Below are 16975 nucleotides of genomic sequence, written 5' to 3' on the forward strand. Positions count from 1 at the left end.
TAAAATCACAACTACCATCTTTGGTCACTCACTCAATGGTGAGACTATGGCATGAATCTCTCTCCTCTAGGTACTGAAATCACAAATTCATGTCACATAGCCTACTGAACTGCCATCAGATGATAATGACTTTCTGTCACTCTTGACCTGGGGCAGATTTGAACTAGTGACCAAGAGGTTAAAGGCTCTGTATCTCATTACCAATCCCCCGAGATACATAGTTCCCTCAGCAACTACTGATTCTTAGAGCTGCAATCGAACCTAAAGAAAACACACAAAAACCTCAAGTAGGAGAAGAGTAGGTCATCAATGCAAGGAATTTATAATAGTTTTGAAGAATGTTACAAACATCTATTTCAAAACGGACCCATATACAATATACAACTGAGTAGAACATTAACTGTTAGAGAACTTCTCTATAACGTTCATGAAAATATCATATAGCTTCACTGTACAGCCGGAAAACACCGTAGAAAGATAAAACCTAAAAGACACCTGTGCTCTGGGATCCTATACAGTTAAGAAAGACATTTTAGACCCGGTGTGATGCCAGAGTATTTATGTGTGTATCTCGTGTGTATGTTCAAAGATAATTCTGTCACAAGAATTAGTTTCGAGGGGGATTGACGAGTTGGAAAGAATAACACAGATTCATAAAGAAAATAATCAAAACAGTATCAGGCATCTTGATGTGGATACTTATTATAGGAATAGAGCATGTTTAATAAAGGATAAAGTTTGAGGAAGAAACAAAAAGAATATCATTTGGGAAGATGCACGTAGGCAAACTCACATATATAATAGAACCACTAGAAACCAAAAATGAAAAAAAAAATAACGTTTTGTTGTTGCTAAAAGCTGATCTCAAGTGGTGGCAGCGAATAAACAGTACTGTGTAACCATTCAACTTCAATTCAGTGACTCCCAAAATCACTCGTAAACACAGCAACAAAACTTATTTTTTAAAAATACGTTTAACATCCCAATGCCTCCTTTTTTATCCTCTGCAGTTTCTCATAGTGTTTGAATTTCACAGAAAGAATTCTACCTGAAAGAAAAGAGGTCTTCTTTTCCTTTTCATTTCTTGTCTATATTTGAAGAATCTTATACAATTTTTTTCCTTTATTTGAATTTCAATTCCTTACCTATTCTTTTCATATTTATCTTTCTACTAATAACTCTTGTTTTTTGTCACTCAATATTGATCTTTATACCATTGAAACTGCTTCTCTTGCAGCAACACGTAAGTTTACTCGGTCCCTTCCACTACTAGTAATAAATACTGTGGTGTTTTAATGTTGCATCTAAAAGATAGTAAATTTAAAATAGAATTCTGAATCACAGAATAATGACATGGAGGACTGTTCTAATAATGTAATCAAATCCATAGGTTTTGAGATGATAATTTTCTTATATTTGGACCGATTTTATTTGACAAAATGTCTCATGTTGGTAAGATCAAATTCTCAGAACGACCATGACTACTTCAGAGAAATCAAGCTTCGTATCTAGGATTAGAATTTAGAAGCACTTAGCCTGCATTCTATTTACAAGTTTGCTCTAAGTGGAGGATATAGCCTGGTGAGATAACATATAGGCTTTTTCCTCTACTTTTTTGTGACAAAATGTGTTTATATGTTAATACTAAAACAAAGTTAAGTGTCCAATTTTCTAAACAATTGTATTTTGGTAAATTACTGACATTTTTGTCAATTAATAATACCATTTTGTAAATACATTTTGTATTAAGACTTGCCTTTGGTAAAGAAGGATCTTAGGCATCATATGGTTTCCCTTAACAAGTTGGTTGCACCTAAAAGACTCACTGGACTAATTTCTTCTCTCCCGTTCTTCTGTGAGACACAAAGGAAGGAAGGAGTGCTGAATCTCTGCAATGAGGAGGGTACTGTGTGTCTATGAACTTTCTATTCCCCCACTTGAGTTGTGTGCTTATTGAATCAGTTGTATGTTCCTCACCCCGTTTGTGTTGGTTTTAAATGTAAATTAAAATTGTATAAATAGAAGAGCTACATGAATGTGAAAAGAAAGGGGGTTGAGTCTGTGAAAACTAAGTTGAATATTCATTTTTGAAAGCTATGATAAAGGTGAGTTGCTAAAAAAGAAGTTGCTATCAAATTAGATGCGGGTTAAACAAATGAAATGACCGATGGAGCAACCATACAAAAATCCAGGAATTGCTTTGTGTTTCTTGAAGGTATGGCTCCACTTTAAAAAAACAAAACCAGAAGTTGTAGGCAGTATATTATAAACAAGTTTACACGAGAAACATGATAGAACTCTAACCATAAGATTAAAAAGAACTTGATTCTGCTTTTTTTTTTTTATAGAAAAACGAAAAGGAGAAAATATCTATGTGTTTTAAAATAAAATGACAGGCTTAACATATGTGTATATCCTTTTTATAATTCTCCATTTTAACTTTTTCAGATTAATCAACTAATTACTGATTTTTTTCCCTAGACTAAGAGAACTTTTTCATATTCTTCTGTTTTTTAAATGAATGTTCTAGATTTAACCAATTTATTGTTAATAAATTTCTGGATTTACCTATATAATTAAAGTGCCTCATCTTTATCCTCAATTAACAATTAAATTTAGGTCTTTAATTATATTAATTGAGCTAATTATGCTTCTATTTTATTTCCCTTGAAGTTAGGAGATGTGGACTAATCTTAGAACTTTTCTAGTCAGTTAATCATTCTGGTTAAGGTATATTTTTAAACAGAACTAAGTTATACATAAGCTACAGCCTCCAATCACAATCTTCTGATTTCAGTTTCAACTATAGAGGAACACTCAGGCACAGTCCTAATGCATTATTTTATTTTTAAATTTTAATACATATTGTAGGGGAAGACATCTAGGGCTGCAGATGATTAGCAAGAACAAAAATTCAGAGTTGAAAAGTATCAGAAAAGTAGTTCAATCAAGGGGAAAATACATATGTTCAATGGCTTCATTACTAAGATGATACTTAAACTAGAATAGGTTTCTTTATCTATTGAGACTTTATTTTTAAAAGCTACAAAATAAAAATAATGATACTCATGGGGGTGCCTGGGTGGCTCAGTCAGTTAAACCTCCAATTCTTGATTTCAGCTTAGGTCATTATCTCAGGGTTGAGATCCAGCCCCACACTGGGCTCCAAGCTCAGTGTGCAGTCTGCTTGAGATTCATTCTCTCTCTCTCTCTCTCTCTTCCCCTTTCTTCCCCCCTCCACTCGCATTCTCTCTCCCTCTCTCTCTTTCTCACCCTCTTAAATAAATAAATAAAACCTTTAAAGAAATAAAAATATAAAGATAATGATACCCATTGTAACCAAAACATACACAATGTATAATAGAGGCTAAACAAATATAGTAGCTATTATTACAATGACAGTAAATAGAACAGGTATGTTCCAAGGAGGGTAAAATTCAGGGAGCACTTCTTTCATGAGTCTTCTCCAATAATTCTAGTCAACACTGATCTCTGCTCTTGGACTACTGTAGTATTTATTGGTTGTAGTAAAATTAGCTTTCGATTTTATTATGTGTCTATTCTCTATTTCACATGGGTAATCCTTGCATTCACACATTGCTAAAAGCACCTTTTGAAGAAAGGTTGATGGGTTCATGTGGTTAATTTCTTTTTTTCCTAGTACAGAACTTTTTATCTATCTGTCCACATACATGTACACATACATATAGACACATACACACAGACAAACACATGCACCCTGGCTAAATAAATATATCCACTGGAAAGATGCAAGTGAAAGTGCAATAAATTTTAAAATCAAGAGAATTTTTTTTGTTGTTGTTTAGCTACAGTCATTCTTGCAGTTACATACTCTTTCTTAGGGTACACTGTCAAAATTATCTTAGATATTCAGTAATTCTTATTCAAGCAGAAGAAAAAAATTCAAATACGCCTTGACTCCTACTAACATCATAGTATTATAAACAACAAAGGTGAAGTCATATTGGATCATTTATTAGCACAACTAAATAAAGACAAATAAGTTTAATATCATAAAATAAAGACTTTTAGGGGAGCCTGGGTAGCTCAGTCTGTTAGGCATCTGCCTTCAGCTCAGGTCATGATCTCAGGGTCCTGGGATCCAGCCCAGCCATCTGGCTCCCTGCTCAGAGGAAGCCTCTCCCCTGCCCACCCCCCATGCTCTCTTTCACTCTCTCTCTAAAATAAATAAGAAAATCTTTTAAAAAAATATGAAATAAAATAAAGACTTTTAAAGAGGGAAATGTTGACAAATTGGAAAATGTTTCTCTCTATATTAATACAAGATCTGACACAACCACTTCTTTATGCAAATAACTCTTACCACATTTCTGCCTCATTATTTACCCCAAATTAAAATCCTAAATTGGGTATTCTTATCATGTCCTAACCCCAGTATAATCACAGATCTTTTCTCCCATTTTTCCTATGTATTCTCTATGTTCAGGGCCTCCACTAACCCAGAATGCCTTCTGGTGAAATTGAAAGAAGCCACGGCACAGGTCTAAGTCTTACAGCACAAGCAGAAAGCACCTTTGTGACAATTCAAGGAAGGCACCCCTTCCTCTGAATAGAAGCAGCACAACAAAAGATACCACTGTTAGGTGAGTGGAGTTTGGTCAGGATCTCAGCCCCCTAGTACCCTTCTCTGGGATTCCCCTGGGTGGTGAGCATGCCCTACAGTGTTAGTCAGCAGTCCCCTTTAAGTTCCACTAATTCAAATCACTCAGTTTTTCTTATCCTCCCTCTTTATTTGTATCTTGATTTTTGTGAAGCCTTTGCTGACTCCACATCCTGATACCCACATCTAAATAGAAACAATCATCAGAAGCCGGGGATATACTCTATAGTGACTAACATAATATAATAAAAAATCATTAAAAAATAATGAAAATAAATAAATAAATAGAAACAATCATTATCTCTTCCATGCTACCCTGTGCCTTTACATTTTTTATTACTGAGTTTATTATATTATATCAGATGCATGTTTACACCACTGTCTTTCCTACCAGACTGTGAGATTATTAATGGCAAGTTTCATGTTTTAATTCACATTTATAAACCTACAAATTAGTACTATCTAAAGATGAAACCACTATTTTTTTTAAAAAAATTGTTTATTGAATGAATGAATGAATCCATGCCGAATGACTACACGGATAGACAGGTGGATGTATATGGATGAATAAATAAATGGCTAAATAAATTACTTTCATAATTACCAGAAATAGTCTCTTTTAATCTTTGTCTGTTAAAATCCTATACTATGCTTTCTATTCAAAATCTCATATTTTTATAATTGTTCTCTAAAACCATTTTAAAACTCTAAATATTATTGCTCATTTATTAATAAATAGTTTATTTGCCCCTGAAAAGACCATGTCCTGGAGTGATGAAGTAACTTGCCTCAGGTCACACAGTTTGAAAGTATTGGAACTGGGTTTCAAATCAGGTCTTTTTAATTCAGAGCCCAAATTTCTAACTGCTGTATTTTACCTCTCCTCATTTATTCACTTTGTTACTCTCCCAAAGTCAAGTGTCTTGGGCCCAACAGCTGGTACTCAATAAATGGTAACTGATCAAATTAACTAATGAAATAAGTGAAGCTCTCTTCAGACAACTATGGGAATTACTGAAATCCCAACAGGGATATCTTTAAATAATCACATGTGTCTGAAAAAGCATATTACAAATAAATTCAAAATATCCAATTGCAATGATTGCATGCATGAATTAATACTATAATGTGTGTATTAAATCATTTTTAAAGTACACTATCTAGTGTTCCATTTCCCCCCCAACTAATGTAAAACATAAGATAAGCAGTGATAAACCTTCATTCATGAATACACTTCAGGCATTATGAAATTTTTCTTAACGGATGTTGCATTTGAAGGAAACATTTATTTACAATGTTAATGAACTTATATAACAAACTCATTAGTTTTCTTAACTCCTCTTTAAATTTCTTTAAAATGAATTATCTCATTCTATGTATTTTTCCTATTTAATAGATGACTACTCTATTTATTTTGAGGACGTAACAATAAATAAGCATGGCCACCGGCTTGTGCAGAGACAGTGCAGGTAGGCAGGCTTCAGTCAGGGAAAGGGGCTGCTACTGAGCACACAGGAGGACCATGTGCCTGGAAGAGGAGGAGGAAGCAAGACCTGAAGGAGAAGTAGGATCGAGACAGATGAAATGAGGGGAGTAGGGGAAAGGCCCAGATTCAGGAGAAGTCTTGGCGTGCTAGGGGAAATTCAAGTTAGCCTCACAAGCTAAGGAGAATAGGCTTTATCTTGAGTGCAAAGAGGAGCCTCTGAAGGGTTTTAAATGAAGAAATGAGGATCCAACTTGTACTCCAGAAAGATGACTCTGGCTGCAGGACAGGCTCACTGGATTTGACAAGGGAAGAAGTGGAGGCAATTTTAAGAGGCAATAGAGGACAGAACTAAGTTAATGACAGTGCAGAGAGAGAAAAATATCACTTTGTCTCTATGTTCCTTTTTAGTTTTATCACTGCTTAGCACTTTGCAACCAACAGGCAGGAAGACGGAAGTGTTGATTTTACTTGACAGAGATTTTACCTGCTTTCCATTTCTACTCCATTTTTAAAATGCAATTCAACACTTTGTTGACAAGTCTAAAGCCTTCAGCCAAAACCAAAACTCTTACTGGTCAGGAATTTTTTATTTTATATTTCAAATACTATCATTCTTAGCAATAGGTATTTTTAAAGCACGTGCACTTTTCTTTTTCATCACATGTAAAATTCTGTTTCTGGGCGCCTGGGTGGCTCAGTCAGTTAAGGGTCTGCCTTCAGCTCAGGTCATGATCCTGGGATCAAGCCCCACATCGGACTCTCTGCTCAGTGGGGAGTTTGTATCTCCCTCTCCCTCTGCCTGCTGCTCTGCCTACTCGTGCTCTCTCTCTCTCTCTCTGTTAAATAAATAAATAAATATAAAATAAATAAATCTTTAAAAAAAAAAGTCTGTTTCTTTCCTTTTATGAGTAAGTGGAAGCTAAATAAAATGATTGCTCATTTTTTTCAGTACACATTTATTAGATTCAGGGAAGCCAAAAGATAAAAGTAAAGTCAAAAGAAAAACACCCTTAGGAATCCTTTAGAATGATAATTGTGAAGTATGACAAAACCACAATCATCACAAATATAGTAAATATTCTCTGTGCACTTTAATCTAAAAGCTATAAATGGATTTAAATCTTTAGAAAAAAATTAACACATCCATTTTTCCCCTGTCCCTCACTCAATTTTACCTTTCAAATCCATTTAGTATCTCTGCCTTCCCACCATTTTCATTCCTGCAAACTAAATTAATGCGTTCACTAGGTTTCATCTGGCTTAGCACAAGAGCCTTTTCTCTTATCTTCTGATTCTACTCTCATTTCTTCAAGAAGTTAACAGACTTTCTGGTCAGTGAGATGTCTGGTCAACCAAAAATTGTATTCGGCACAAAAAACAAGCAAATTAAAGTAATTGTATGAAAGAGTCTTTACAGGGATAGAATTGACCAGATAAATACGTGAGAGAGAGAAGAGGAAAATAAAATTTAAATAGTTCATAAGTAAAGATGTGTACAAAAGTGTTATTTTATAACGAGAAAAATATGTGTGTGTAAACACACTAGTGTATGTCTTTCAAGCATACTTTCTTAAATGTAGCTTATTCTGAGATATTGTTTCCTACTTTTCTCACAAACTTTCTTATTATTTCTTGTATATATAATATAGCAAATGTTTTAATTTCATGTGTTTGAACGCTTGCTTTAATGCCATTACTCAGCAAAAGAAGAAGCTGTCAGGCCTATTTTGGTTTCAAAATTGATTTTGAAAACTGTAGTAGTCTGAGTAATCTGTAAATCAGTAATCTAGAAGTCTGAGGAACACTGATTTAGAGGCTTTGAAGCGTTAGAAACGTTAATGTCAGAAACGTCAGAAACGTTAAATACTGGAGGTGGAACAGGGTTAGAAGAGTATATTTAGTTTAATAGCAATGGATTCGAAGTGTAGGTAACCAAGTGATGTCCAGTGAATCTGAAATATACATTAGGCACACGAGTGAAGATTATCAGCAGACAGCTAGATCATGGAATTACACAGATGGAAATACAGATGAGGGAGTTATACGGAAGTGCAACTGGGACCATGGAGAGTGCTGTGACAAGAAGAGTAAAATCAGGAAATAGAAATATAGGGTGATAAGTTTTGCAACAGAAAGAGCAAAAGGAGCCAAATCAGGAGTCCACCCTGGGCAGCTGAACCACCCCTCAGTGTATTTCGGAGACTATGGAGACTCTCCAAAGTACAGGTGCTCCAGAGACTGGAGCTGGAGCTACTACCAACTTTGCTCCTTTGGGTTCCCAGGTTTCTGCCTGTTAAAATTGCATTCCTTTTCCGTTTTCTTCCTAGCCTTGTCCCTTTTGACTTATGAGTGATTTGGACAGCATTCTTATTTTAGATTTGTCATCTCCACAAAACACTGTTTCCTAAATCACACTTTTGTCTCTATGCATGACCTATAGGCTGGTTACACCCATTCTTAGAGCCCTGGGAGACCACACTACGGCCTAGACCACAACATCCCAGGCCCCACTACTCAGAGATGCTGGGCTGAGGTGGGATTAGGTCAGTGAATTGAACATAAAGAATATGATATAATCAATACCAACTCTAGGCTGTCCCTGGTAGGTAAGAAGTCCTGCATAGGTTACAGAAAAAAATAGGAAGGTGACCATAAAGATTAAATGGTCATGGCAAAGAGGAAGAAAAATATTCAAGAAGACATTAAAGACAAAGTAAATTTTGTTAGCATGTGAGAAACAAACAAAAGAACCTGAAAGACAGGCAGACAGCATGTTATGAATAGAGAGTCTTTCTCAAAATAGGAAAGAAAGAAGAATTTTATTAATAAGAGCAAACTTTTCCAGAAACATTTTATATAAAGGAGATCACTGTATCTACACTTAATTAAATTACAGAGCAAGAAGAAAACAGAGTATTTTGTCAAAAAGCGAGACAACTATGATCTAGTAATTATGGCCTTTTTCTTCCCCATGACCACCCAGTTACTGTAAGAGTATGTTTAACTTTATGTTTTATCATTTTTACATTCTGCATTTGTTTCATAAAACTAAAGAGTGAAAAAATTACAATTGAAATTCATAAAACATTTGTTTTCTTTTCAATTAGGTGCATATAATTTGGGAAATGGATAGGGACTCATCTGATTCAAATGGACAGACAACATAGTTTTCTGGACTGTGTTAAATCATTAGGAATACAGCTCTTATCTACTACCATATTGTGTACCATCCAGACTTGATAAATTTATTATCTATGTCTTTAAGCCTTTGATAAATATTTTGAACACAGCAGAACTAATAACTTCATAGGATTTCCCTGTAGAAATGCACACTGAATTTTCAATCAACTAAACAGTTGTGCTATCAGTCCATGTTAAAAAAATTTTTTTATCCAAGTAAATATATGTATGTGACAGATGTCATATATAGTTATTATATACCATATATAAATGTTTACATGAATGAGTAGCAAAAATAAATGAAGAAGTGTATATCCATTGGAAAAAATTAGCTAAAAGTGATGGCAAATGCCTACCTGTATATATTTGTGAATGTACCAAGAAGCTTGCTTTCCATCATTCACTGATTCCACTGTAGTGTTAGCCACACCAACAATATCACCACCTGCAAACACCCATGGTTCACTGGTTTGCATAGTTTCTGGATCTACTTCTGGGAGATTCCATCTGTTAAATTTTAGAGGGCTCAAGGCTTCTTTTACTGGAAGAAAAAAAAAGTGAAAGACAAGAGGCAATGACTAATCTGTGCATCATGTAACAATAATTCAAAAATTTAGAAAAATTATGACTTAATTATTGTTCTAGGGATTCAAACAACTGTTTTTAATGAACCATAAAAATGGAAAGTTAATGAAATATCTGAGTTAACAATACATACAAAGCATACTGACTTAATCAATTCAAAGTATACCTCACCTGTAGGTTTTAAAGACTCCAAATTTGGGCAGTATGTCAGACGTGGTATTTATGTCTATGAAGTACAGATCCAGGAAGAAGGGAAGTGCAGCCCTTCAAATATTTTAATGTGTACAAAATCCATTTAAATCCCTTTAAATGAATATAAAATGAATTTTCTAAAATCTTCTTTGTCCATACCATTATTTTCACAAATATGATATTACTCATATGATCCTAAACTTGTTCCTGTGTGTAACAGGTATAAATTATATTGTGAATTTGGGTCAATGGCCAGTCTCTTCCTTTCACAACAAGAAATTTTATAAATAAAACAAGACAAATTCTACGTTTTCACCAAATTATTTTCATCTAGTGTTAAGCAATTCAATGGACCCAAAATATAGCTACATTAGCCATCAGTTTCTGTTTATTTTATAAAAATCAACAAATACAAGTACTATCATTGGTTCCTTGTGGAAATTGCTTTGTAAAAGAATTTTAAGTTATTTGCCATGTTCCAATGAATCTAAATGTGTCATGGAACAAGGAAGAGTTTGAGTTCCTTTAAGAAAAGTATCTAAAGGAATGTCTTTGAGTAGACACATGATCCTGATAATTGGAAGAAATCAAACAATGTAAGTTACAGAAAGGGTTCATCAAGAGAAGAAGGGCATAAAGATAGTAGCACCATCTATAATGGAGCAAACTGAGCCAGCGTTTAGGATTAAATATTCTCTCCAGGTATTCATGTCATGAATTTTAAGTACAGCATCTCAGGACAGACTTATGGAGCTATTCTTTACTTTAATTCAAAAGAGAATATAACTACTTAAACTTCAATAGACTGTAAAATTTTGGAACACAAAAGTTAGTTGTTAAACAGATTAATGAGTCAAGTTTAGAATAAAACAACCAAATGCAAAAAAAAAAAAAATTCTGATACTTAAAACCATTTCTTTTAAACAATAATAGAAAACCGAGACATAAAAATAAGGCTTTGTAGTTTTCTACCTGAAGAATATTAGAATTTTAGAGAACTATTAAGGAATTACTGTTGATCATGTGTTCCCCACAAGACTGTAGGTTCCATGAGAATAGCAATGTGTTCATGCCACTGGCCACCCTACCACAAAGCCTATTACAGTACTTGGAGCAAAGGAGACACTCCCCATTCAATGCATGAGTGAATGGATAAATGAATGAATGAATGAATGAATGAATGAACAGATGGGTTAATGTTATTGTGCTCAGGTTTTTATTTAAAAATCTGATAGTGTTTATATCTCTGATGTGATTTCACCTTTCATCGAGAGTAAAATTAAATATTCATGTAATTATTTTCAATGCAGAATGGCATTTTGAGAAGATTTTTCTAATGTCTTTAAAGGTCACATGAAAAGACACCTTTATCATTTGTTCCCCATCGCATAACAGATCATCACTACCATCTGTTGACAGTTACTTGAGTTGCAAAAAAGTCAACAGTGAGCATGGCTTGTCAATTCAACCTATTAAAATAATAATGGTAACTGCAACCCACCACCATTGAATGGTTTATGTAATGGGAGATAAAGAGAGTAAAAAACAGTTCTCTTGTAAGAAATGACCTTATTTGTCTAAGACTTTGATACGACTCTGTTCTATATAGAGAACTGAAATAAAGATTTTTAAACGAGAAGGAATCTAAAATTATTTTACCAGGAGATCAAAGCCCTTTTATACATTTTCCTCTTTTTTTTTCTTTTCTTTCTTTCTTTCTTTTTTTTTTTTTTTTATAGGAGTATCCTTGAAGGTTAGCACAGATTTCACTCTAAGCTTGAGCAAGGTAGGGATTATGCCTTAGTTATCTTTGATTTCCCATAGCAGCTATTAGAGTCAAAGACATATATACTGTAAAGTTTTTGAAGCTTAAGCTTCAGGGTTTCTCACTTGCATGGTCTTCTTTTAAGGCCCTGTGCCTAAATTTGAATTTGCAATTTTTTTTTCTTTTTTCATAAAGGGATCCTCAAATTATATAAGCTTCAGTCCTCACAAAACTTGAATTAACCCTTGAGTACAGTGCATTATACATAACAGGTGCTGACTAAATGCCTGCTGAATTAAAGTGAAGTTCTTAAGTAATATGTGTTATAATTTCCTATGTCTTCAGAAAGTAAATAGTATGATTTAATATTAGAGCTCCATCACTAACTTGGTCAATAAGTAGTCAGGAAATGTTATTGTAAGCTTAATAAGTAAATCTTGCATTTCTTAAAATATTCAGCACCAACACCATAAGCCACCCCAGGAGTATTTATTTGTGAATTCAAAAGCACTATTCTATTCACGGGTCTTTCCATGATGTATGCATTGTATGATTTTATGTCCCTAAACATTCATACATACTCATGTTTACTCTTGAAAATACACTCTTTCCTCAATATTTGATTCATTTATACCTTGAAGTATTGGACCTGATTATTAACTGTTTTAATTATTTTATCATTTCTAATATCCAGCTAACCTCACTAATAATCAAAGAACTCTCTCACACTGTGTTCCAAAAAAGAAAATGATTTTTCTTTTGTATTGAAAATTATCTCAGCCCCCTTTTAAAAACTATCTACTCAACTTTCCCCTTAATCTTTTTAGAGCTGTTCAGTTTAGCACGTCCATAGTTTCATTTAAAAAATAAATTAAAAAAAAAAAACGAGGTTAAGCAGTTGGTTATGATGTTATTAATACATTACAGCAAAGCTTGCATCAATCAATATAGAGATCCTTTGTTTCCACTTTAATATCTATACGTTGACTCATCAATATCTACAAAGCATCTTTGGAAAAACAGAACATGGACAATTTATATGAATATAAAAGAAATGCCACAGTAGGTAAAAAATGTTTTCTATCAGTGGCACTAAGCAGCTAATGCAAGAAGGGCTGTTCATTACAACTTGAACACCAAATGTTTAGGATCATTCCCTGTTGGCACAGTGGTCTCCATATTTAAGTATATAATCCATATGCGTCCATTTCTATGTTTGTATATACATAAATTTCAACATTTATAATAAAATAGAGAAAAGGAAGGGGGAGATAATCCACTTATTTATTGAAACTTTGGTTCAGATTATGAATCCAAATAACACCTTTCATGATTTCAATGATTCCTTTGAAATACAGTTATTTCTATTATCTAACTATATTTTGTAAGCTCCAAAGTATTCAATTTAGAACTCAAATCGAGGATTCGGTGAAAAAAATCCACATGCATTTTATGAATAATTTGTCAGAAAGAAGTTCATTTATTTAGCTGCTTCTTATGAAGAAGACTTTCATCCTCCTCATCATTGTAACTATTCTTCTATGAACTCCTCACAGCTCGCTCACAGCTCTGCTGATACATTTAACTTGAAACACAATGAAAATAAATCTCAGAAGCACATCTTCTGTTCTGCCTTTATCTAGCTTGGAAGGAGTGAAAGCATAAGTGGATGAAAAATGTATATTTACATTTGCAAACCAAATAACTGCTTGCCATTTCCTATGAAGTGTTAAATGAATATTAATAGAAGGATTGTATTTTTTCTTCCTTGTTTATAAAATAACGAGAGTGAGGGGAGAGGGATTTTCTGCTATGATATGAGCACTTTTCCTACAGATTTCCATGAGGCTGCATCTCGATGGAGACTGCAGCATATGTCCCAGTAGCTCCACAGTTGAACAGAAAAAGAACTTGAAAAAGAACCCTACAACATGCTTATTCACAGCCTATATTATTCTGCAAATGGGAGAGAAATGTGTTAAGTGAGATGGTGCCTGGAATTTTATGCAGTCTTTAAAAAGAACGAAAACATCCTTAATTCATACCAAACATTCAAGATTTATGTTAATTTTCTGCTTTAATTACTACTATGTTCGAATGAGCTTATTTAAAAAACAAAGACACTCTGAGGTGGCTTTAAAACAAGAAATGGTTTTGAAATAAGAACTTTTAGTCAATTTAATGTTATGCAAGAAATGATTTTTTTTATATAGACTTAATTGTATTGTGACACACAAGTTCTTCAATAAGCCACAGCTTAAAATTGCAGAAACCGTCCCTCAGGGACACATCACTAGCAGATGCAGATTGCCAAGGTCAATTAAACTGATGTAGCTGTGCTGTCATATACATAGAAGAGAAACCCATGAGCATATGACAAGTATATTTCTCAGTATTTATAAAAAGATGTCAAGAATGTTATATTTTAGTACATAAATATAAATTAATTCTGCATAAACAATAAAACAATACAACAGAAATCATAATGAAGAAGGATTATTAGTATTCTTTGGAGTGTTTGATATGCTATAAAACAATGGGGGGCTAAAAAATTTCAACATTTATAATAAAATGATATCTTGAAAACATGGATGAATTCATCTATACGCTAGTTGTTCATTTTTGCATAACCTATTAGCCAATAGGACCGAAGCACAATGAAACAAAAAGGCGAGCTGAGGCAATAATCTCAGTTATTCAGAGCTGAAAGCAAAATCTCACCAAGAGCAAATGAATTCTAATTACAGGGCTGGGATATCAGAGTTCTGTTTCAATAAAATAACCTGGGGTAACGAAGGGACAGACCCAGAGAATGCCTTCCACTAACAGTATCAGGTCTGGATGGCATGAGTTTTTCTTCACATCTACCTTCTGCCTAAGTATTTGAATCAATATACAGACACAATGGAACCCACAGTGAAGATTCATCATTGTCCTTCTGTAAACCCCTCAAATGTTAACCTTGATTCTGCACCTTCCCACTCCTACAGGAGCTCAAATATCATCTCCGACTCTATTTAGAATATTACATTTCTCACATCCCCCCTCTCCTCTCATCTCCTATTTTGAAAAACTTTAGTTTTGTCATAGTTGTCTTCCCTCATTCTAACCTCTTCCTTTACCTAATTTAGAGTAATTTACACTGACTGTCTACTTTCTTCACCACCCAATTATTCCTTCCAGGCTGTCCTCTAATGGAAATATGATCTCCATGGTCCCTAAATTCTGTGACCTCATTCCTCCTCCCTTCTACCTTCTTGTAGCATCCGATACTTGTATCACATTAATTTTGATCTCTTTCTTTGATTCGCAGAATGCTACTCTATTCAGGCTCTCCTTATCTTTAAACTGTCCATCTTGGGCTCTGGTTCCTCCTCATCTCATCTTCTTCCCAGATCAAGTCAGGTGCCTTTAACTTCATCTCTATGAAAATGACTTCAGTCACAACCTTGAACTCTTTTATTCTGGCACTTTTAGCTACCTTTTAGAGATTCCAGTGTACATGCTATACTGTCCCTTCCAAATCATCACATCCAAAACCCAGCTTACAAGCTTCTCCTGGGCCTTTCACCATTTCATGATTGATATTAGTAAGCTTGCCCTTTCATGTCTTCTACTCATTGTGACCACCATCCACCATTTATACCTTTTCTCTTCTCCTCAAACTTTTGATGGACGAAGTTCCTTTTTTTCCTGTCCTCCACTGTCAGGAGAAGGCTTTCTCTTGTATTTAATAAAGAACATTGAACCTATTATATGGGAAATTCCTGGTCATCCCATTGTCCAAACTACAAACCTACTGGATCTGTGTTCACTCTATCTCTCTTCCTTTTTTTCTTTTTCTTTTTCTTTTTTTTTTTAAGAGAGCAGTTGCGGGGGGGGGTGCAGAGGGAGAGAGAGAATCTTAAGCAGGCTCCACACCTAGCACAGGCACAGAACCCCATACGAGGCTCAATGTGAGGCTGGATCTCACAACCCTGAGATCATGATCTGAACCGAAATCAAGAGGCTGATGCTTAACAACTGAGCCACCCAGGTGCCCTATCTTCCTTCTTATTTATAATAATTAAAGAACTCTCCCTCTTATCAAAGGCCAGTTCCTCTACATGAGCCCTAGGATCCTCTCCTCCTACTTTGTAGGCATTTTGCTCCCTCGATTACATATTCTATTATCAACCACTCCCTCTGAATTGTTTCTCATAAGCATGTACATACATGTATTTTTCATTTTTAAACCTCCCAAAACTTCACTAAAACTCTTTTCACTAAGATGATTAATTAGCTCTAGGTTGCCACATCCAGTGACTCTCCTCAGTGATCACCTTGTTTCAGGATCAGGCTGTGGTGAGGGGAGTGAGGCACCCAAAGAATAAAACTTAAGAAGGTCCTCAGGCTCAGGACCTTAGGCTCAAGTGCAGGTAGGCACCTCACTTGTCTCACCCTAATTGTGGCACTGCCTTCCTCCATTTCTCAGCAGCATTTAGCAGATTACAACTTCTTCCTCATAAATGTCCCTTAGCTTAGCTTCAATGACACCACACTTTCTGATTTTCCACCTACCTCCATGATCACTCTTCAATCTCTACTGCTACTTTTTCCTATTCTCCTTTCTCAAAGGACCTAGAAATAAATCTTAAAAATCTTGGCATAATCTTTGACTCCTCTCTCCAATGATCTCAACATCCAGTCAGTTACCATGTTCTAACAATTCATGTAAAGGAAACTCTCTTAGTTACTTCTTACATCTCATTTATATCATCCTCACCTAATGAAGAACATTAAAGAAAAGCAATCAACATTTATTGATCCCTTGTATGAGGCAGGTATGATGCTGTATATTTCCACATAATAATCTCATTTAAGCCACAAAACAACTCTTTAAGGTAGATATTATCATCTTAAATATAGCCAAGGGGTGGGGGCACCTGGGTGGCTCAGTCGTTAAGCGTCTGCCTTTGGCTCAGGGCATGATTCCAGGGTCAGGGGATCAAGCCCCACATCGGGCTCCCTGCTCTGCTGGAGCCTGATTCTTCCTCTCCCACTCCCCCTGCTTGTGTTCCCTCTCTCACTGGCTGTCTCTCTCTCTGTCAAATAAATAAATAAAATTCTTTAATATATATATATA

At 34.8% G+C, this 16975-nt stretch overlaps 1 protein-coding gene across 5 annotated transcripts in view; it reads right to left on the bottom strand.

Annotated features, from left to right (window-relative positions):
* Window positions 1-16975, bottom strand: part of DPYD (dihydropyrimidine dehydrogenase) — a 966631-nt gene that overhangs the window by 566922 nt on the left and 382734 nt on the right. For all 5 annotated transcript variants that reach the window (XM_034653966.1, XM_034653962.1, XM_034653963.1 and 2 more), the window contains one exon: window positions 9665-9849. In XM_034653966.1, coding sequence (XP_034509857.1) covers window positions 9665-9849 — 185 coding nt within the window. The remainder of the gene's footprint in view (window positions 1-9664; window positions 9850-16975) is intronic.

The sequence above is a fragment of the Ailuropoda melanoleuca genome, chromosome 2, assembly GCF_002007445.2.
Source record: "Ailuropoda melanoleuca isolate Jingjing chromosome 2, ASM200744v2, whole genome shotgun sequence".
NCBI classification, from domain to species: Eukaryota; Metazoa; Chordata; class Mammalia; order Carnivora; family Ursidae; genus Ailuropoda; species Ailuropoda melanoleuca.